This window comes from Callospermophilus lateralis, chromosome 3 (genome assembly GCF_048772815.1).
Source record: "Callospermophilus lateralis isolate mCalLat2 chromosome 3, mCalLat2.hap1, whole genome shotgun sequence".
Lineage (NCBI taxonomy): Eukaryota > Metazoa > Chordata > Mammalia > Rodentia > Sciuridae > Callospermophilus > Callospermophilus lateralis.
In genome coordinates, this window is record NC_135307.1 from 42,942,288 (window position 1) to 42,966,327 (window position 24,040).

The 24,040-nt window shown below is 36.7% G+C and overlaps 1 protein-coding gene and 1 pseudogene across 12 annotated transcripts in view; both read right to left on the reverse strand.

Annotated features, from left to right (window-relative positions):
- Positions 1 to 8,124: 8,124 nt before the first annotated feature.
- Heatr5a (HEAT repeat containing 5A) overlaps positions 8,125 to 24,040 on the reverse strand; it is a 132,147-nt gene continuing 116,231 nt past the window's right edge. For 10 of the 12 annotated variants that reach the window (XM_076850162.2, XM_076850156.2, XM_076850154.2 and 7 more), the window contains 6 exons: positions 22,553 to 22,700; positions 20,891 to 21,163; positions 17,664 to 17,888; positions 12,567 to 12,721; positions 10,006 to 10,219; positions 8,125 to 9,746 (listed from right to left, as the gene is read on the reverse strand). In XM_076850162.2, coding sequence (XP_076706277.2) covers positions 9,439 to 9,746; positions 10,006 to 10,219; positions 12,567 to 12,721; positions 17,664 to 17,888; positions 20,891 to 21,163; positions 22,553 to 22,700 — 1,323 coding nt within the window. In that variant the 3' untranslated portion in view covers positions 8,125 to 9,438. The other 2 variants (XM_076850163.2, XM_076850164.2) reach the window with 2 other exon arrangements.
- LOC143396235 (U4 spliceosomal RNA) lies at positions 10,413 to 10,530 on the reverse strand (annotated as a pseudogene).

The window sequence follows — 24,040 nt, forward strand, 5'->3', positions numbered from 1 at the left end:
GTTGAGTAAACAGAAGGATTATGAAAGATGAAGAGACCAATGTGTGCAGGTTGACTGAACAACATTGTAAAAGGAATGTGGTATGGGGTATCAACACCAAAGAGAAGGAAGTATTACTTTCCTGTCCTCAGGAAAAACATGGTAGAAAGGAGGGCATTCTAGTTCCTCTGACAAGGAAGGAAAGGTAATTCTGGAGATACAGCTTTCTGTGTGGTAACGACCAGTTAGTGAAAAATGATATCAGCTGATATTCATAGTCATAAGTTTTTCAAGGTCTTCAAAAGAACCAAGCTCCAAGTGGTACTCTTTAGCTTTCTAGATCTGAGATTTGCCCTTTTTGCCTTGCCAATATTCTCTCCTAGATACTGAATTCATCATAAAGTTGCACAAATTGCTAGGAATCATTAGTGTGTTATGCATAGATCCTTATGATCACTTAGATTGACACTCTTGTGTTCTCTTCCATGTTGCAAGCAATCTTCTCACGGATAGGATGATACACATGAGGGAACAGGCAGGCATAGGGATACGTGACTTACTGAGGATCAAAACTGGAGAAATGGCTATGGGGAACAAGGGTCCAGCAACAGTCTTATTTACTGTGGCAAGCTTTGGCAACTCCTTTTGTAGCGTAGTGCTTTGGCATTTAATGTCTTCTATTTGAGATGGAGCCTAAGGAAATGGCACTTGGAAAGGCAGCCATAAACAAAATATAAGTGACTAAGGTGTTTTGACACTCATTAAGATGGGTGTCACTCTCCAGATGGAACCAGGTACCTCCTCTTCTATCTACCACACCTTTTCCTGCTAGTGACCAGAGACAGGTTACCAGATCTTCTGACTAATCTCCAGAAATGCAGGGGAGCAGAGGCTGAGTTGACCTACTTTTCAAATACCTGTCACAGTGTTACTGGAGGCAGTGGTCACACTGTTCTGCTTTGGGCTAAAGGCTAGACTGGGAGCTGACTTGAGAATGGATCTTAAAGAATGGACTCATGGCCACCCATTGGAAGCAAGGGGGATGGGAAACGAAGGTTGGGAAAAAATGCAAATTGTTGGAGCTTTTGTCAGTTGTTCTGAGTCAGAACGTTTTTGTTTCTTTTTAGTGGAGGGTGGGGGAATTGAACTCAAGGGCAGTCGACCACTGAGCCACATTCCCAGCCCTATTTTGTATTGTATTTAGATACAGGGTCTCACTGAGTTGCTTGGTGCCTCACTTTTGCTGAGGCTGGCTCTGAACTCCCGATCCCCTGCCTCATCCACCCCAGCCACTGGAATTACAGGCATACTCCACTGTGCCCTGATTAAAGTACAGATTTATTGATGGTGGAGGTGAAAGAAGCACTCTATAAGGTAGAATAGAGTAGGCCGAGTGAGATAGGCTCAAGGCCCAAGGTCTGGAATTTCTTGTCTTACATGCTGAGCTGTGGTGTTCTCTTCCCCCGACAGACCTGAGTAAAGACCTTATCCCATTTGCTCCCATTAGTTATTTTAAAATACTGAAACTGTGGCAGGAGTTATCATGAGCAGTAAGTCCTCAGTGGTGGGAGTTGTCATAGTAATGGGACTTATTATAAACAGGGACATGATGGCTCATCTCCCTGTCTTGTCCTCAGACAGCATTTTTCTGGTACTCTGCCTCAGCTGTGTTGATCTCCCTGAACTCCTACCTAATACTATTTCAAATAAGATCACATTCTGAGGTTCTGGGGGTTAGGACTTCAACCTGTTCTTTTTGGGAGATATAATTCAAACCAAAACAAATTTACATGCCATAAATTAATCCTTAAAGTATACCATTCAAAAAAAATATATGTACCACTCACCTTTCCTGCATCTATGGCAAGGATGATGACAATTTTCAGCAAGTAGACTGTCAACATTCCAGATTTGACACCACTCTGGAAGGACAATTATTGTGAAGGGCTCCAGAGGGACTTGAGGAACTTGAGTCATATTATTGTGGAACTTAGTTTTCTTGACAAGAAAAAGGGAACTGGCTACCATTCACACTGCTTGTAGTCACAGCACATGGTCAAGGGTGTCTTACAAGGTCTGTGTGTGCTCACTTCCCCATCAAAGTTGTTATTCAGGAGACTGGGCCTCTTGTTGACTTTGAAATTCCATGAGTGACAAATACATCTTCAAGAATTGGATGAGGCTAGGTGTTGCTCATTTAGGATCTCAAGTTCAGTAAGGTGAGTTACTCCATGAAAGAAATGACATAGAACTTGTTTTGAATTCAGCTGCTTTGATCCAGCAAGCCATAACTGTTAATAAAAGAATATCAGAAAACTTTGGGATAGTATCTATTTGTGTCTGAAAAGATTGGTAAATAGGATCTAAGTCACTTTGTAGCTGTAGCTCAGTGGTAGAGCACTTGTCCTAGCATGTATGAAGCCCTGGGTTTGATGCCCAGCATTAAAAAAAACAAGTAAAAAACAAAACAAAACAAAACAAAAACCCTAATTGTCCAGCTATACAAACAATATCCTGGATTATAAAACCAACTTGTGATACTTTTATGATTCCATAAAAGACCTCTGTTAAAAAAAAAAAAACAAAACAAAAACTAAGGTGTACTACTCACTAGCTTTGTTATATTCACAAAATTGTGCAATCAGCACCATTTAATCCAGTATATTTTCTTTATTCCAAAAGGAAGTCCTATATTTATTAGCAGTTACATTCTTTTTCTTGGTGCTGGGGCTCAAACGCAGGGCCTCATGTATGTTAGGCAAGTGCTACCCCTGAGCTACGTGCCAAACCCTTTCTAAAATTTTCTGAGACAGGGTCTCCCTAAGTTACTGAGGCTGGCCTCAGATTTATAATCCTCTTACCTCAGCTTCCAGAGTCACTGAAATTACAGGTGCATACCACCACACCCAGCACATTTTATTTACACATTCATCAGTTGGTGGATGTTAGGATTGTTTCTACATCTTGACTATTATGAATAATGCTACTATAAATACCCATACTTAAGTTTTTGTGTGAATGCTTTTAGTTCTTTCAAACCTAGGAGTAGAATTGCTGAATCATATAATAATTATGTTTAACTTTTAACTTTTGAGAAACTGTTTTCCAAAGCAACTGCACAATTAAATTTTTACCAGCAATATACAAAGGTTCTGATTTCTCCACATCCTACCTAACACTTGTGGTTGTCTTTTTTCTTTTTCTTTGTTTTGGCCTGGTACTGGGGTTCAAACCTAGGGGTAATTGCCTTTTCTTTTTCTTTTTTGAAAACTTTATTATTAGCCAGGCCTGGCGGTGCAGGCCTATAATCCCAGCTGCTCAGGAGGCTGAGGCAGGAGGATTGGAAATTCAAAGCCAGCCTCAGCAATTTAGCAAGACCCTAGGCAACTTAGTGAGAACTTGTCTTGAAATAAATAAAAAAATAAAAGGGCTGGGCATGTGACTCTGTGGTTAAGTGCCTCTGGGTTCAATTCCTGGTACCAAAAACATAATAATAATAATAGGCCAGGGTTGTGGCTCGGTGGTAGAGTGCTTGCCAAGCACAATCCCTAGCACCACTTAAACAAATAAAATAAATAATAATAATAGTAATAATTCATAAACATTATCACCATGTGTGTAAATTTACACCTTCAAGATAACATAATTAGAAGCACACAGTGAGTGATCACCTCAATTGTGTCATGCCCATCTCATGTAGATTCCTCTCTGACCAGCTATTCTTTTGCTACTTCCTTTCTGTGCTGTGGAGGGGTTGGGGGATGCTGCCTAGTTCCTCTACATTACCTTCTGGTCCTCCACAATTTATTGACATTTTTTTTCTTTTGGTCACATCCAAAGTCATAGAGGTTTACATCTGTTTTCCTCTCTGAGCTTTATAATTTTTAAATATTTTTTTTATTAATTGTTTAAAACATTACAAAGCTCTTCACATATCATATTTCATACATTTGATTCAAGCGGATTATGAACTCCCATTTTTACCCCGTATACATATTGCAGATTCACATTGGTTACACACTCACTTTTTTACATACTGCCATACTAGTGTATGTTGTATTCTGCTGCCTTTCCTATCCTCTACTATCCCCCCTCCCCTCCCCTTGAGCTTTATAATTTAAGTTTACATTTAGGTATTTAATCTATTTTAACTTTTGTACATGGTGTGAAATAAGGGTCCAACTTTTGACTATCCAGTTATCTTGGCTTGTAACTGAATTCTTGAACAGCTCAGTTGAAATATGCTTGAGTAATGAACATAAATGATACAAGTGAATAGAAATATTGGTGTATTCATTGCAATGCTGAGCCCTTTTTGTTTTATATTTTGAGATAGGTCCTAAGTTGCCTAGGGTCTTGTTACATTGCTGAGGCTGGCCTTGACTTATGATCTTCCTGCCTCAGTCTCCAGAGTTGCTGGGATTATAGGCATACCCACCCACCCCTGGTTCTACAAAAAAGTTTTTTGACAATGTTGAGAAATCAGAGTCGTGACATTGTGATTGGAAAGAGGCATCTAGAATGAAAACCTTAGCAAACATCAGTAACAATACAGCTGACTGGAGACTAGGAAGTGCATGTCTCACCACTTCTCATTGGGTGTTGACTCACAATGAGTCTGTTGACCACTGAAAGAAAAGCGATTCTATAATTTAGAAAACCTATTTTTAAGTAGCTTTTGTGTTTAAACAAAAGCCTACATGATATGTGTCTAGCTAGTACTTGACACCACTAGGGCAAAAAGGATGTGGGAAGGGCAGTTGCCCTGGCAATTCAGGGAGTGGTAAGTGCTCCAGCGCTCCAAGATCCGATTATAAAAGCAGGCCCAAACTTCCTTAACCAAGATCAGAAACAAGTATCCACACAGAAATATTGGGGTTCATAGGTCTCATTGTTTACCTGAGAGCCTCAGTTTTGGCTGTACACATTTTCCTCTCAGACACTGGTACTTCCTCCAACAATTGCATTAACAAACCTGTTCCTGCAGGTCCCTGGCATACTTAAAACTGCTTTTAAAAATTTCTTGTTTTGGGGCTGGGGATGTGGCTCATACGGTAGCGCGCTCGCCTGGCATGCGTGCAACCCGGGTTCGATCCTCAGCAACCACATCAAACAAAGATGTTGTGTCCGCCGAAAACTAAAAAATAAATAATAAAATTCTCTCTCTCTCTCTTTAAAAAAAATAAAAATAAATAAAGATTTCTTGTTTTGTTCTTTTTGGAATATTTTATAAAGTAGTCTGATATTTCTGGCAAGTGTATATGTGTTTATATGTCTATCTATATAAAATTTCCGCTTATAAAGATATTTTTGCCTGTAGATATTTTTTCAGAAAAAAGATTTAAAATTTTGATCTTGTTAAGCAAAACACTGTCAATATCTGCCCCCCCCCCCACACACACCTTTGTACTAGGGATTGAACCTAGGGATGCTCTATCACTCTGTCACATCACTAGCCTTTTTTTTTTTTTTTTTGTACTGGGGATTGAACTCAGGGGCACTCAACCACTGAGCCCCATCCCCAGCCCTATTTTGTATTTTATTCAGAGACAGGGTCTGAGTTGCTTGAGTACCTCGCTGTTGCTGAGGCTAGCTTTGAACTCGTGATCCTCCTGCCTCAGCCTCCTGAACTGCTGAGATTACAAGTGTGCTCCACGGCGCCCAGCTTCCTAGTTTTTTTTTTTGTTGTTGTTGTTGTAGATGGACACAGTTATCTTTATTTATTTTTATGTGGTGCTGAGGATTGAACCCAATGCTTCATACACGTGCAAAGCAGATCCTCTACTACTGAGCTATAGCCCCAGCCCCCTAGCTTGTTTTTTATTTTGAGACAGGGTCTCAATAAATTGCTGAGGCTGGCCTTGAATTTGGAATCCTCCTGCCTCAGCCTCTCCAGTAGCCAGGATTATGGGTATGTACTACCCATACTTTGTTCAATATTGTTGTTGTTTTGATACTAGGAATTGAATCCAGGGGCACCTAACCACTGAGCCACATCCCCAGCCTTTTAAAATTTTGAGATAGGGTCTTGCTAAGTTGTTGCTTAGGGCCTTGGTAAATTGCTGAGGTCAACCTTGAACCTTCAATCATCCTACTTCAGCCTCCTAAACCACTGGGATTATAGGTGTGTGCCATTGTGCCCATCTCGATATCGGTTTTTGACTGGTAGCAATGATCTCTTATTTTCTTAAAAATATAGGATTCTTGGGGCTGGGGTTATAGCACAGTGGTAGAGCACTTGACTAGCATGTGTGAGGTACTGAGTTAAATTCTCATATAAATAAATTTGCATATAAATAAAGATCCATCAACAACTAAAATATTTTTTAAAAATATAGGATTCTTAAAATAGAATCTTTTTAAATTTTTTAAAAAATATTTATTTTTTAGTAGTAGTTGGACATAATACCTTTATTTATTTTTATGTGGTGCTGAAGATCAAACCCAGGGCCACACACATGCTAGGCAAGTGTTCTACCACTGAGCTATAACCCCAGCCCCTAAGTTTAATTTTAAAATAATACACTGCCTACTTGAAGAGTAATCTAAGAATATAAACTAAGAATGACTATCAATAAAAATTTTCCATAAGTAACCTTGGAGAATCATTTTATAATCCCTCAATGAAATGGCACAGGAGTACTAAACAAGAAAAATGCAATAAAAAGAAACTAATGTCTTTGAATTTGCACAATATGGGACTGTTTGTGGTCTGTGCTGGATATAGTTCAGCTCTATTAATCTCAACACAAAATTTCCCATTTCCTCAAAGTTAGAAAGTCCAGACATTAGCTAAATAGATTGGTAAAAAGTTGAGAAATCAACATGGGCACAATTCACTAACTAGCTGACAACTGCCATTCAGCCAACAGTTGGGTAACTATATTTCTAGTGCACGTGGAGATAAATTTCTCTTGATAAATTGAGGTCTTGCAAGGGTAGCAAGCTTATTTGTAAAAGGGAAAGTACATTCAATTGATGGAGAAGATGTACTATATGTAATTACCCTGATTTTACAGTTATGATTATTAATGAGCTCTGGGGAAAATACATATAAGACTTGAAACTTCAGGACTGTGGCCCGTGCAAGGTAATGAATCTTTAAACTGTCAGACATGATTCAACAGTTTAACTTCATATTTTTGGGGCATCTACAGTTAATTCACATATTGTCAGTTTTATATTATCAGTTGATTAGTTTGAAGGTTAAATTTCTTTCCTCATAATGCAAATCTAATTATAATAAAAGGATAAAGGGAATTCTTCCCTTCAAAATTATTACAAAAAATTCTTGGGTTATTATGCATCTATTTCATCAAGTAAGTGTTATTTTCTCAGTCTGTATCATGGAACTCTTTCCATGAAGTTCACCTTGGAAGCCCCAGTTTTCTTCTGTTGAGCTCTGTAACCCATTTATAGCGCTTATATGTATATTATTTTAAGTGTATTAATGTTTCCTTTGAGTTGATGGTGGTTTACTTTTTAGAAGAAAAATTTAACTTCAATACTCTATTGCAAAGAATACTCCAAAGGGCTCTTCTGAGAAAAAAGGCCAAATTATAAAGGGATTTTATTTACTTTGTAGTGTAACAATGGTCCACTTTATGCTTTGAATATAACCCTTGGTGCTCTGCCACTACAACTTATTTTTAAAATGGATATGTTTCTTTCTCTTCCTTTCTCCCTGTTCCTCCCTAATCTCTCCTTCTCCCTAATCTCAGAGGAAATAGGATTAGCTTTCTCCCCTATCCTAGGCAGATTTATCAGTCCCTGAGTTCACATCCACTACAGGAACGAAGTAATCCAGACTTTGGGGATGGTACCAGAAGATCGCAGAAATGACTATCTCCCAAACTGACAAGTGAATTACGACTTGTGGAATGTAGCCTATGAATCTGTTGATGGGCAGAATTAAAGCCTTTGGGACAGGAGTCCCCTATGTTTCTCCTCTGCTAGCAAAGCAATAAACCTTCTTTTTCCTTTTTCTCAAAACTGTGTCCTCCTTATTGGATTGGCATTGGGCACAAGGACGGAGCTTTCAGCAACAGTAGTATTGACTTTTTTCTGGAATCTGTAAGATTAAATAGTTATGTTTTCTGAATAAAATAATTTAAAATATAAGAAGTATAAAGAAAAGTAGCTTTATTTATGTAATTTAGAAAAATTGATTGTAGTGTTAGAATTTGTCAAATGTTTTCCATTCTGAACAATTTACAAGAGTATTTATATACAAACATAATAAAATAGAGTACATCACACATTGTTCTTCCTTGAATCAAAGTGTTTCTCAATTCTGCACATGCCTCTATCACTTCAGATTGTAATTTTTAACAGGGAAATGCTTTATTTGACATAGTGTTTGATTCACACAGTATAATAACAGTGAAGTGGAAGGAGAATCAATTATCATGAACAGAGTTTAAAAATATTTTTCAACCAATACTTTATCATTAGTTTATTTTCTGTATTAAAATATGTTTCATGTTAAAAAAAACATACTTGTATTCACTGATGATCTAAATTTGTTGTACTAAATTTGGCATTTATATAAACCCATAATTGATCTAATAAATACAATATAGATAAGAGTCTTTATTAAACTCATCAATATAAATGTTTGCCAAAAATGAAAATGAAAAAAACTGTTAGGAACAAAGGTCATAAAAATACATGTGAGAAATAGTGCAGTGGACAGGCCCTATTCTATTTAAAATGAGTAAAGCTTTCATTTTGTGAATGCAATACACATTAACCCAAAATATGTGAGATCTTGATATTTGTAGATACCAGATCTTATGTCACACTTTGGGGGCTATAATTAATTTGTATCATTATATATTGGAAAAACAAATTTCTAAATAGCTCTTTAGTCATTCATCTTCCTGGACAAATCCAACAAAGTTTAATACTATTACTGAATAAAGCAGAATTTTTAATTAGCAACTGGGATACAATATAAGTACAGATAATTTATACTAGAGTGAATCTATATCTGTCAAGAATTAAGCATAACACATGTATATGGATTGACAGAAGAAATTCATTTCATTTTTGAAGCAGTGGACTGTTTAGTTCTTTAGCACTTTTTTTAATATTTATTTTTTAGCTTTAAGTGGACACAATATCTTTATTTTATTTTTATGTGGTGCTGAGGATCGAACCCAGTGTCTCACGCATGCCAGGTGAGCCATATCCCTAGCCCTGTTTTAGCACTTTTTTGAAATTCCTGGCAAGAATTATAACAATTCTACTCACTTATGAAATGGAAAAACAGACAAACAAACACAACCACAAAAAATGTTAAGTTTGCTGTCACTTTGCAAAGTCACAGCTATTTAAGTTAAACAATCCACTAGATCTCCAAGTGCACTTGTGTCTAAAATTTCACTTTTGTCCCCAAAGGAAAGGAAATAATCAAGTATTAGATTAAGGTGCTTACTGTTTCAAAAACAATTAACATCAGAGAAAATTGGTCTTTAATTGGATGCTTGAATTATTTCCAGGGTTCTTAATATGTTTAGATGATGGTAACTTGACTTTGATACTTTCCTGATTGCCCTTAATAGCGGCCTCAAGGCGGGCTTTCAGGGCTGGAGAAGAAGCCATTACGTTTTTAAAAACTGATGAATACTGAGGCCCAATCTGCATGAGATTTTGCAGAGCAAAGTCATGTAGATTTCTCATTATTGAAGTTGCTGATCCCAGGGCATTCTCATCCAACAGGAAGGAAATGAGAATGGGTAGAAGGCAGGCCACCAGCTGAGAGCCTAAAAAATAAACAAAGAAGTTCAGAAAACAAAAATGTTCATTGTACAAAGTGGCAAAAGGACTTGATCTTCCCACATTTTTCTTGCAGGGAGGAAAACAATTTTTCTCATCTCTTCTCCCAAATCACTACTAAAATATTAATACCTGGGATTAATATAACACCTGTCTTAATGTGACTAACTGAATGTTTTATAATTTAAATAACATTGAAATTCTGACTTTAGAGGAATTCTGAAATATTAGAATGCTGACACTTACGATGCTGTTCTTCAGCAATGATAATCAATGATTCCAAGACCTTTATGCCTTCTTGAAAAATCTGAAGCTCAGTAGTATCTTCAGGTTTTCTCTTGTCTATTTCCTGTAGTTTTTCCACAATAGAGGATGCTAAAGAATAAATGTATGGGTAGGAAACAGCTGAATTTGGATACTGAAAAATGGAATGGAGGAGCTGATAGGTCTTGACTTGTACCTAATGAGGAAAGAGACATGAAAAATATAAATTGTAAATTTTAAAAAAGTCCCTAACACAAACAAATCTCTGAAGACTCCTGGTACTTAAAATGAATTCCACTATTGTGTATAATTATAATGCACCAATAAAAGAAAAAAAAACTCCTTGAAATTAAAGTTGCAGAAGTATTTAAATTTATTTCTAATTTACTTTTAATTTTGGAAGTCCAAGTATTAACAGATATTGAAATTTGAGGAGAGTTTTTAATTAGCAATAATCACACCTTAAATAAACCTCATTTGGCTACAATACTGCCACTGTGCAAAGCTAGTATAGTAACAGTGGTCCACTTTTATGCTTTGAACATAACCCTTGCTGCTTTGCTACTGCAATTAAAAAAAAAAAAAAAAAAAAAAAAAAAATATATATATATATATATATATATATATACACACATTTTTTAGTTGTTGATAGACTTTTATTTTGTTTATTTATTTGTGGTGCTGAGAATCAAATCCAGTGCCTCACACATGCTAGGCCAAGTGCTCTGCCACTGAGCTACCATCCCAGCCCTATAATTTATTTTCAAAAGAAAATGTTTCTTTCTCTTCCTCTCTTTGTGCTCCTCCCTAATCTCTCTCCCTCCTTAATCTCAGGGGAAACAGGATTACCTTTCTTCCCCATCCCAGGCAGAGTAATCTGTGCTTGAGCACATACCCATCACAGGTATGAAGTAATGCAGACTAGGGAATGGCACCAGAAGATCTCAGAAATGACTAACTCCCAAATGAAGAAATGAATTATAACTCCAATAGAGAATGTATGGAATGTAGCCTTTGAATCACCTCTTTAAAAACTCCCTGTTCCCCATGGTGGGTAGAATCACAGCCTCTGGGACAGGAGTCACCTGTGTCTCTTTGCCAGCAAAGCAATAAAACTTCCTTTTTGGGCTGGGAGTGTGACTAAGTGGTAGTGTGTTTGCCTAGCAGGTGTGAGGCACCGAGTTCGATTCTCAACACTGCATATAAATAAATGAATAAAATAAAGGTCCATCAACACACAATATATATATGTATATATATGTGTGTGTGTATTTTAAAAAATCATTTAAAAAACAAAACAAAACAAAACAAAACAAAACAAAACCTTCTTTTTCCTTTTTCTCAAAACCATGTCCTCGTTATTGAATTGGCATGAGAACAAGGACCAAGTTTTTGATAAGAGTGTTCAAACCTGATGCTAAGAAGAGCTGTAACAATGTGGAGTGAGAAGCGGTAAGGGAGGATAACTATGAGTGGTTACTTTTTCTTCTTTTCTCTAGTTCCCATTTTCTTGCTCATTTTAAAAAATTTACTCTCCATAAAGTACAATAAGAATAGACCAAAAACAAATCACATACATTGGATGTACAAATGTCATGGTCTGAAGGCTTTAAGGAACCCTGTGAAGTGCACTAATTATGTGTCATCACATGTCAGACCCACCACTTGGAAATGGCTACACAAAGCTCCTGCAGGCAGCAGCAACAAATGGGACAGAACAAGAAGAAATGACTATACATCAGATATATAAGTCATTTTTTAGTGAGAGATAATTTGGTTCCTATGTGTTTGGGAATAAATGTACTTTTTGGGTATGGGCTACAATTCTTTCTTTCTTTTTTTGGTGCTGGGGATCGAACCCAGGGCCTTGTGCATGTAAGGCAAGCACTCTATCAACTGAGCTATATCCCCAGCCCTACAAACTCATTTTGTAGCACATAAAGGAAAAGGAACATTAATCTAGCAAATGAAATGGCCATAAAGGAATGGAATCAATTTATTTTACTGTTTCTGCAACAATTATTATTTCACAATCAAAATCCTAAAGGCATATGCTAGAGTCTTTTTTAAAAAGGAAATCTACTATAAGCCACAAAATATCTTATAAAAGCCTCTTATTCTATAGCTCTATCTATCTGTCTATCTATCTATCTATGTATCTATCTATCTATCTATTTATTTTGTGTGTGTGTGTGTGTGTGGTGCTGGGAATTGAACCCAAGGCCTTGGGCATGTGAGGCAGGCACTCTACCAACTGAGCTATATCCCCAGTCCCAATAAAATTTGTATATCAATAAAATTTCTAGAGTGATATCAATTTTAAAATGCCCTAATTTCAAATTTTGCTTTTTATCATTTTCTCACTTTCTCCCCCTTAGGGTAGAGGAATAAAGACCAGTATTATTTGGCTTTGTTTTCCAAGAACAGGCATTAATATCAAATCTAAAAATAAAAAAACTGTTGTCTGATACTTGGAAGCCAAAAAAATCACAAAGAAAAGTTTTGTAAAAGCCTTACAAACATCTCTCTACTAAGACACTTACCATAGGATCTTTTATCTCAAGAGCAGCCTTAAATTTCTCAATGCAGCTCCTCTGAAGGCATGGGATGGTAGTTACTTCTGGACTGGTAGACAAAATAAATACTGTGATAGCAGTAAGTAGACTGACTTCATCAAGTTCTTGATGTGTTCCATCAACTAAAGAGAAATGATCTATTAGAACAGATTATACTGACTGCTTTATGTATCTGTGAGAAGCTGTCTTTAGCTTGGTAGCAATAATTTTCTTTGTGACTACAACAGATATAGATGATTTTGGTTGACAAAGTTAAAAACCCTGACAAATATTGTAGGTTTTAATATGTGAATTATAAATAATTCTAAGAGCCAAAAATTACCAAAGCTATTGTACAGACACCAACAAATACATATGTACTAGCACTGATGATGTAGCTCAGTGGTGGAGCACTCGCCTAGCACGTTTGGGGCCCTGGGTTCGATCCTCAGCATCACGTAAAAATAAAATAAAGGTACTGTATCCAATTACAACCAAAAAGATAAATATTTAAAAAAATTACATATCTACATTTACTAGTTTTGTGATTTTAGACATTTAAATCTGTCTTTGAGGATTAAATGAGTTAGAATATGTGTTACACATTATGTTCAATATGTATTAGCTTTAATTATTTTTCTTCTGTTTTGAAGATGGAATCTCACTGTGTTGCTAAGGTTGGCTTTGAACTGGGCTGAAGGGACTCTTCTGCCTCAGCCTCTCATGTAGCAAGACTATAGATAGGTATGTGCCAACATGGTTGACTTATTATTTTTTCTGTGCAGCAACATTAACACACTTGGGCAATTGTTTTTTTCTTTGTTAAGTATTTTGACAATAACATATACCAAGTAAAAATGCCTTAGCACTCAGTCTACACATATTATTTATCAACAGCAGAGAAAAACCTGAAAATAGCTGTGGATGTCACAATTACTTGAAGGGATTCTGTATTAAAAGTAATCTACCTTCATTTTCCAAAATCATATTCTCATTAAATAATTTTAACTAACCTATTGTGAAAAATCAATATTATCTGAAAAGAAAGGGTGTGACAAATTCAACTCATTAAATTGTTTAGGAACGGGCTGTTAATTGTGAAGAAATGACATAAATAAATAGTAGCTCTGGTCACATTCATTCAACAAATAAAATAATTAAGAAATATTATGTTTCAGCTAGCCCTCTTTTAGGCACTGAGAATACAATTACAAAGAAGCCATACCATAAACTGGGAAGTCAATAAATAATTTCCAGCTACCAACAAGGTCCATGCATATAAAAACTATATTAAGAAACCCATAGAGGGGCTGGAGTGTAGTTCAGTGGTAGAGTGCTTGCCTAGCATGTGTGAGGCCCTGGGTTCATCCCAAGCATTGCAAACAAATCATAGAAAGCAGCATAGACTAACTGATATTGTGTGATCAGAGAAAACCTTGAAGAGATAATACCTGGGCTGACACCTCTAAGAGACACTAGCAATGAAAGCAAAATTTTATGAATGAGTGGGATCTATTTCTTTTAGACATCAGAGCAGTTTTAAGATAAAACAGGTACATGGGTAACATTTAAAGCTAAAATTATAGCACGGCTGTAAGTACTTAACTGTACCCTAAACCCTTACATCAGAGAGTACCATGAAATAGGTATTCTTATTCATTCTCTCTCTCTCTGGTGGTTCTGGGGATTGAACTCAGGGGTAATCTACCACTGAGCTACATCCCCAATCCTTTTTTCTTATTTAAATATTTTTTAGTTGTCAATGGACCTTTACTTGTTTGTTTGTTTATTTATTTATATGCAGTGCTGAACCCAGTGCCTCATACATGCTAGGTAAGCACTCTACCACTGAGCCACAACTTCAACCTTTTTTGTTATTTATTTATTTATTTTTGAAACCAAGTATTGAAGCCAGAGGTACTGAACCACTGAGTCATGTCCGTATATCCCTAGCCCTTTTTAGTTTTTATTTTGAGACAGGGTTCAGTAAGTTATGTATGGCCTCACTAAGTTGCTAAACTTGCAATCCTCCTGCCTCAGCTTCTGGAGTTGCTGGAATTTTAGGTATGTGTCACTGCACCTGGCTTTCATTTTATTATTATTTTTTTATAACTTTACTTTTTTTATGTGGTGCTGAGGAACAAGCCCAGTGCCTCAAAGTTGCAAGGTAAGCACTCTATCACTGAGTCACAACCCCAACTCCTGGCTAGTATTATTATTATTTTTTGAGGATGGCTTGGATTCTTCCTGCCTTAGCTCCTGGAATAGATGGGATTACAGACATATACAACCATGCCTGGCTTCTTTATTCCATTTTATGGATTACAAACAGAAATTCAGTCATTTCCCCAAAAACTACACAATTAGTAAGGCAGACAGTTTGATTCCAGACAGTAAACTATTTACACCATGTGGCTGTATTGCAACCCACACAGCACAGTTAATTTCAGTCATTATTTATGGCAACTTGAAACTGCAACATACTCAGCCAGTTTAGTAAAAATGTCTTTTTATTCTTGGTAAGATAAAGTTCTTTTGTGTTCCTCTTTCCATTTCTTTCAAAATTTCTTTAATTCCACTTTTTTTTTTTTGGTACCGGGGATTAAACTCAGGGGCATTTAATCACTGAGCCACATCCCCAGCCCTTTTTATATTTTATTTGGAGACAGGGTCTCACTAAGTTGCTTAGGGCCTTTCTAAGTTGCTGAGGCTGGTTTTGAACTTGTGATCCCTCTGCCTCAGTCTCCTGAGTTGCCAGGATTTCAGGTGGGAGCCACTGTGTTCGGCTTACTCCCACTCTTTTCCCTAGAATAAATGTAAAGTTCCCTTAGCAGTAGCCCTATGGAAGAATCCTGGGTGGTAAGGAACTAAGACTTCTTGCTAATAGCCATCTGGGAAACTGCCTCTCTGCCTGGTGTTCTGGCTTTCTTAACAGTAACCTCATGAGAGACCCTGAGCTAGAACCATCTGGCTAAGCTGCTCCTGAATCCCCGATCCATTGAAACTGTCAGATAATAAATGTCTACTGTTTTAAGTCACTAAATTTTGAGGCATTTGTTATACAGCAAATGTTTTACATCATTATTGGTACCTTTAAATTTCTTAATAGTCAGTCTTAGTCTCATTCCCTCAAACACAACCAAAAACCCCATTTGTGTGTGTGTCTGTGATCAAAGAGGTAAGCTCTCCATAACCTTCAACATAAAAACCCTACTTTCCATACTTAACCTCCTGTTCTTTCCCCTATTTCAGCAGAGATTAATCTTCCTAAATGCTCTGTGAATTTTATTCTTGCTTAGAGAGGGACGCTGCTTTCTTTTTTGGTATTTCAAATTCTAGACCCCTCTCTACGTTTTTTTCTCCCCCATTAAATATGAACTCATGCTAGAGTTTCAGAGAAATTCCTTAACCCTATTCATTCCCTTTAGCTGTTTCTCTTTTTCCTATGAAGAGGAGCCTGTGTGTGTCTTCCCCTTTCCTCAGCTCTCCTTTGTTCTTCAACAGGGTCCTACTGCCATATTGCTTGACTTCTCTACAGCATCTCATACTGCCGAACACTCCCTCTCTATTAAAATTCTCTTTTCTTTGACTTCTCTGACTGCACTATCTTCTGAATCTCTTTCTACCCTTAATTCTGGTTCTTTTCTTTTTCCATAAACTCAAATTGGGTAAATTGTAATATTTATAAACAGGACAAGGAAGGTAGGGATAAAGTATGTCTGAAGACTTTTTACAATCACTATAATATACTACTGAAAATAAAAATTACATAACTGGAGCTGCGGGTGAATATTAGTTGTAGAGCACTTGCCTATCCTGCACAAAGCTCTGGATTTTATCACCACACTGAAAAAGCAAGATAAAACAAAAACAAAAACAAAACACACAAAATTCACATAACAATAAGATAAAAATATTTACTGGATGGGGAAAATAATATTGATTATCATTTATTGATAAATGATAAGTAATAAACAAGATGTTTTTTATATATTGATACTGTGCTAACAATTTTCTGCAACATAATATCATTATTGGGTTCCCTGTGAGTGCATCTGTAATCCTAGCTACTCTGGAGGTTGAGGCAGGAGGATAGTGAACTTAATGCCAGCCTGGGCAATTTAGTGATGGCCCATCTAACAAACAAACAAAAAACCCCAAACCAAAATTAAAAACATAATATCCTGATTTATTAATGAGAATACTATAGCTCAGGGTAACTGGGTAACTTGTCCAGTCCCTTAGCTAGTAAATCCTGGGATGTTGGGTTAGATTTATCTTATTTATTTATTTATTTTTAATATAAATGGACATAATACATTTATTTTATGTGGTGCAAGGGATTGAACACAGTGCCTCACACTTGGTAGATAAGGGCTCTACCACTGAGCCCCAGTCCCAGCCCTATCTTATTTTACATGTATAATGTATGTCTTATGCATTTTTCAGTTTATGGCGTGTACTGAAAAGTTGAAGCATACTACATTTTATTTATCCATCTATTTTAGTACAGGGGGTTGAACCCAGGGGTGCTTAATCACTGAGCTACATCCCCAGCCCCTCTTTTTTTTTTTAAAATATTTTTTAGTTGTCAATGGATCTTTATTCTATTTATTTATATGCAGTGCTAAGACTCAAACCTAGTGTTTCACATGTGCTAGGCAAGTGCTCTACCACTGAGCCACACCTCCAGCTGCTTCCAGCCCTTTTTATGTTTTATTTTGAGACAAGGTCTAAATTGCTTAGAGCCTTTTTAAATTGCTAAGGCTGGCTTTGAACTTGCAATCCTCCTGCCTCAGCCTCCTGAGTTGCTGGGATTACAGGTATGCACCACTGTATTCAGCTACTTACATTTTAAATAAGCACTACATCTAAAGGTCCTTCACAACAATATATAAATTCCCTGTTATTTAGTTGCATTAAAGGTTAAAGATACTAAAATGTATACATACCTTCTAAACACATAATACTGTCTTCTCTTGGTAAAAATGACAACCATGATCAAATAAATACCTTATTCTCAAAAAACTGTTCCTCTCAGTTTTTTAAACAAACTGAACAAATGCTTCCAAAGAGCCTTAATACCTGGATTCCAACAATCGAGAACTGTTGTTAAAGCACTGCGAAGAAGATCAGTCCAAGCAGTGTGACTCTTTTCTGCTCGGGCCATGGGGGAAGATAATATTCCTTTCAGAGCCTGAAGTGAAGCTGCAACCGTTGAAGATAACTGGCCCCCAGGTAACTTTACTGCAGTTTCTCTGAGGACTCCAATTGTGAGGTACAATATAGTAGGGAGAATTGAGATGCTTCCTATAAGATAAAATTTTAAAAACAATCTAGATTTTAGTCAATATGAATATATACAGTCCCTAAAAGTCATCAATAAATAAGATAGTGCCAGAGATTTCTAGCTTTTAAATTATTTCTTGGAATTGGCTCAGTGGAAGAGTGTATGCTTAGCATACACAAAACCCAGCATACTTGCAAGTTATTTTTCATAAAAGATTATAATTATATAAGATAATTGAAATAACTCACAAGATTTGAAGGCTAGGATAATTTTTTTTAAATTCACTTTTTATTTGCTATCATTATCAGATGTTGCTGCATTATTATTATTTTTTGTGGTGCCAGGAATTGAACCCAGGGTTTCATGCATGCCATGCAAACACTCTACCACAGAGCTATATCCCCAGCCCTGGAATAAATTTTGATAGGTATAACTGGAGATATTTAAATTGTATCATTTAGTATCCTTAGTATCAGTATGAATTTGTCATCTTTTTTTTTTTTTTATTAGTTACACATGACAGTACAATGAAATCATTATACACTGTCTTCTTATTTGGTATTTGATAAACAAATTTATTTATCTTCTTGCTATGGTAAAACATAAGAAAATTTACCATTTTAAGCACTTTTAAAAAATATTTATTTTTTAGTTGTAGTTGGACACAATACCTTTATTTTATTTATTTTTATGTGTTGCTAAGGATTGAAACCAGGGCCTTGCACATGCTAGGCAAGGGCTCTACCACTGAGCCACAACTCCAGCCCCCCATTTTAACCATTTTTTAAATATTTATTTTTTTTTAAGTTGTAGGTGGACATAAAATCTTTATTTCATTTTTATGTGGTGCTGAGGATTGAACCCAGTGCCTCATGTGTGCTAGGCGAGCATACTACCACTCAGCCATAACCCCAACCCCATTTTAATCATTTTTAAGTGTACAATCCAGTGGCATTGAGTATGTTCACAATGTTGTATAACTGTCACTACTATCCATTTGAATTTTATTACTCTTTTTCAAGGAGATTGTGGAGATCCACTCAATATGAACTATTCATTTCATGAATGAAATGTCAGTTCTAATTAGAAAAGTCAGTTCTAATTAAAATGAATGTGAAGAAACTAAAGTTAAAATGGTCAACTCAACTTTCCTGGAGACCAACAAGTCTGTATAGTGTATTTTTACCTCTAATCCTCTGCTAGTCACTTTTCTTTTTGTTACTCTTGGTGTGGGAGTACAGATTTTTATTTTTTATTTTTTATTTTTGTACCAGCAATTGAACCCAACCCAGGGGCACTTAACTACTGAGCCTTATCCACAGCCCTTTTTATTTTTTGAGTCAGGGTCTTGCTAAGTTGCTGAGGTTGCCCTTGAACTTGCAATCCTCCTGCCTCAGCCTCCCAAGCTTCTGGGATTACAGGCGTGTGCCACTACGCTTGGCCAAGTACAAATCTGTGTGAAAGAACAAGGAATAAAAGTTTTAATTCAAATTGAAGTTTAAAATCATGAGGTTAAAAATAAATAGCATATAAACTGGTCATAACACATTTAAACAGAAATATGGCTACCAATTAAGAAGTATATATTAAGTACTAAGTACTTGTTATGTTCTAGATTTTGTAGACGACAACATTTAGTTTTTTTTTTTTTAAGAGAGAGTGAGAGAGGAAAGAGAGAGAGAGAGAGAGAGAGAATTTTTTTAATATCCATTTTTTAGTTATCGGCGGACACAACATCTTTGTTTGTACGTGGTGCTGAGAATCGAACCCGGGCCGCACACATGCCAGGCGAGCGCGCTACCACTTGAGCCACATCCCCAGCCCCAACATTTAGTTTTGATCAAGACACAAATATATGTATATATATATATATATATATATGTATAAGTAATAATCAAAGACATAAACTGTCATTGGCAAATAAAAGCTATAGATCTATATATAGAAAAAAAATCTGTATATACCTGATAAACAAAACTCAGTATGTGCTAAACAGTGAAGCTTTTACAGATGATCTAGGGCTGAAATTGGTCTATTCTTTTTTTTTGGGGGGGGGGGAGGGTGTTGTGATTGAATCCAGGGCCACATGCATGCTAGGCAAGTATTCTACCAATGAATTACATCCTCAGCCCTGGAGTTGAATTTTGAAGAAAGAAAACAATTTATAAAGTAGAGGAACTAGGCATGGTGGTACTTGCCTGTCATTCCAGAGATTCAGGGAACTGAGGCAGTAAGATTCCAACTTAGAAGGCCAGTTTAAGCAATGTAGTGAGACACTATCTAAAAAAATAAAAGGACTGGGATATAGGTCAGTGATAGAGCACCTCATTGAGTGATAGGCTCAATCCCCAGTCCTAAGGGATAGAGTAATTTTGGATCAAGAAATAGCATGGATAACAGCACAGAACAAGGATGAACACAAATACGTCTGGGTTTAGGATTTCCACAAAAGCAATCAGGCAAAGGAAGTAACTCCTTAGTAAGGCCTGAAACAACTTAGTGAGATCCTGTCTCAACATAAAAAATAAAAAAGGACCGGGATGTGGCTCAGTAGTTAAGTGGCCCTGGTTCAATTCTTGTTACAAAAAAAAAAAAAAAAAGCATCAGCTCAATAGAGCTATGTGGAAAGTCTTAAATCCTGTGTTAAGGTATATGAGGCTGGGGACAGAGCTCAGTGGTAGAGCACTTTCCTAGCTTGTATGTGAGGTCTTGGTTCAATCCTCCCGCCTCCACACACAAACAAGAGGAGGAAGAGGAGAAGGGCCAGGTGCAGTAGTGCATGCCTATAGTCCCAGGGGCTTGGGAGGATGAGGCAGGAGGATTATGAGTTCAAAGTCAGCCTTAGCAAATTTAGCGTGGCTCTAAGCAACTTAGTGAGACCCAGTCTCTAAATAAAATATAAAAAGGTCTGAGAATGTGGCTCAGTGGTTAAACACCCTTAGTTTCAATCCCTGGCACTCCCTCCCCTCCCCCCACAAAAAAAGAGGAGGAAGAGGAAAAGATTAGCAACTAAATTCCATACCTTCAGGAGAGCACACTGCAGGAAGTTCAGAGATGATAACCAATGCAGCCGAAACCAATCTACTTCCATCTTCTGACAATATTTGTGGCTTTGAAGCTTTTACTCCTGAGCTACCTGTCAATTTAGGATTTAGTTCTGGGAGCTGTCTAACAAGAATGCATACACACAATTCAAGTGTTGCAAAAACCAAGGACTTCCCAGGCACAAGTCCTCCGGTGTCTTTTCCCTCTCCAAACTCTGGTAGGGTTTCCTTTTCTGCAGCTCCATCATCAACTAAAAGACAGGAAAAATAGAGTTTAGTAAATACTTTGTGCCAGCTTTATTTCTGGTAGATGACAATTTAATTCCTTTCTGTATAGGTAACATATTCTTTTTAACCTTTATTTATTTATTTGTTTATTTATTTATTTTTATGTGGGGTTGAGGAATGAATTCAGTGCCTCACATGTGCTAGGCAAGTGTTCTACCACTTAGCTACAATCCCAGCCCCTAGGTAACATATTTTATAGCTAGTCTTGGGTATTAAAAAAGTTATGGATAAAAAAATCCTTACAACCTTGTCAGCCCTTAAATATTGCCTATTAAACCTCTTTCCTTTAAGAATGTGAATATGGCCAAGCGTGTTGGCGCACACTTGTAATCCCAGCAGCTCAGGAGACTGAGGTAGGAGAATCTCAAGTCCAAAACCAACCTCAGCAACTTCACAAGGTGGTAAATAAAATTATTTTAAATAAAATACAAAATAGGGCTGGGGATTTGGCTCAATGGTCAAGTGCTGGAGCTCTAACAATGAGTTTGTCACTTGAGATACTGGTAGTGGTGGGTTTTTTTTTTTTTGGTACAGGGGACTGAACCCAGAGGCACTTAATTACTGAGGCACATTTCCAGCCTTTTTTAAAAAATTTTGAGACGGGGTCTCCGTAAGTTGCTTAGGGCTTCTCTAAGTTGCTGAGCCTGGCTTTGAACTTGCAATCCTCCTGCCTCAGTCTCCTGAGTCCGTGGGATTACAGGTGTGGGCTACTAAGCCTGGCTATGGTTATATGGAATTTTCTAACATATGTAGAAATCAATTGAATGGAAGGAGATTCTATGGTCAAATGAAATCTTAAAGGACAAATCTAACAAAGTCATATTGGACTTGTAAACAATTTGTGTACCTAAGACATTAATAATTCTTTCCATGTACACTGGTGCAACTAAAATAAACACTCTAGCGGTACAAGGGACTTTTTTCCTCCCAAGTTTTGTTAAAGTTCTTCTCTCTTTTGATACCTGGGATTGAACTCAGGGGCATTTAACCACTGAGCCACATTATCTGTCCTTTTCTGTGTTTTATTTAGAGACAGGGTCTCACTGAGCTGCTTAGGGCCTCACTAAATTGCTGAAACTGGCTTTGAACTCACAATTCTCCTGCCTCAGTCTCCAGAGCCACTGGGATTATAGATATGCACCACTGTGCCTGGCTAGTTCTCTTTTTCCCAAAGAATAATGGCTTGACTACTGACAATATCCAAGCTAACATGAAGAAGAGAATGAGAAGATTTAAAGCCATGTCTATCAATTTTTATCCTATACACAATATATTATCAAGACTACATAAAGTAATACTTTAAAAGTTAATGATGCTATGTGATTCATTTGGCATTAAGGGTTAACACTTACCTTCTGCGCTTCGTCTTTTCTCCTTCACGTGTTCTTGAGCTGCCCAGATAATCTGCCTTACCACTTCAAGTGAAGCCAATTGAATGGAAGGTGATTCTCTGGTTAAAATTACTCGATGCAGCACATTCAGCAACTCAATACCCAAATCCTATCATAGAAAACAAGTAGTGGATAGGATATTAAATATCACTGTGTTTTGTTTCCGATAAAATATACCAGTGTTAAATGTCATTTTGACAAAATTCAGAAAAAGAGAATATGACATATTGCTTATAAAAAATAAGGATGTTAGTGTAATAAAGTTACAAACAACATTAAACCAACTCCAGACTGTTTTGTCCAGTCTCTGGGAGATGGTACTATGACAAAAGATCATTTCCACATACGTCCTAAACTGGGAAAAATGGAAAGGAAATTTCCAAAACAAGATGGGAAACTTAACTAAAGAACACAAAGGCTGACATGTAGATTATTAAATTTATATTAAAGTTTCTACTAATAATGAAGAATGAAGGAGAGGTAGAGCGTTAAAATGGATCTCTTTTTTTTTTTTTTTTTGAGAGAGAGAGAGAGAGAGAGAGAGAGAGAGAGAGAGAGAATTTTAAAAAATATTTATTTATTTTTTTAGTTTTCGGCAGACACAACATTTTTGTTTGTATGTGGTGCTGAGGATCAAACCCAGGCCGAACGCATGCCAGGCGAGCGCGCTACCGCTTGAGCCACATCCCCAGCCCCTGGATCTCTTTTTTTAAAGAATAAAATACACTGCAGAGATACTATTTCATTTCTCCTTCTCTTTTTTATTAGTTACTCTGATTGCTTACCTTTATTTTTGAAAATAATAGAGTAAATCTGTCATTATAATACTTGTTTTAATAGAGAAAACAACACAGAGTTTATGATTTACTTATGTCCAACTCAAGTCTGGTAAGAACCTGCTAATGCTTTAAACTTAGCAAATCATAGTATTAAATAATAGTCTACGTAGAGAGGAAATCAGATCTCCTATTTACCTTAACACCTGAGTCAATGGCAACAAAATTAATATACTGGATAATACATGAAGCTAACAGTGCCTGCTGAATGCATATTTACCTTTGAGAGAAGCAGCAAAAAAAAGAGTCACACTTTGTATAGCAATTATTTTACCATGGCCACAACTCCACCTACAGGCTAGACAACAGTCTCTTGAAAAGACCTGGTAGGAGAACTTGCCAACAAGAATACTTTAAAATGGATAGTAACTATAAGACCCAATCAGATACTTTCTTGGGAAAATGGAACATAAGATACAAGTGAATGCAAAAATTGGGGTTCACAGAAACAGAGCAAAGAAAGAATACCATGTATACCTAGCAGTTACTATCCTGGACAATTCAATATGGAACCTTCCTATCACTGCAAAAAGCAGAGACAGAAGTGGCAGCCAGAAGTATGATAGCTCCTGGGTCATCACACATGCTGATGGCATTCTGGTTCCAAGGCCCA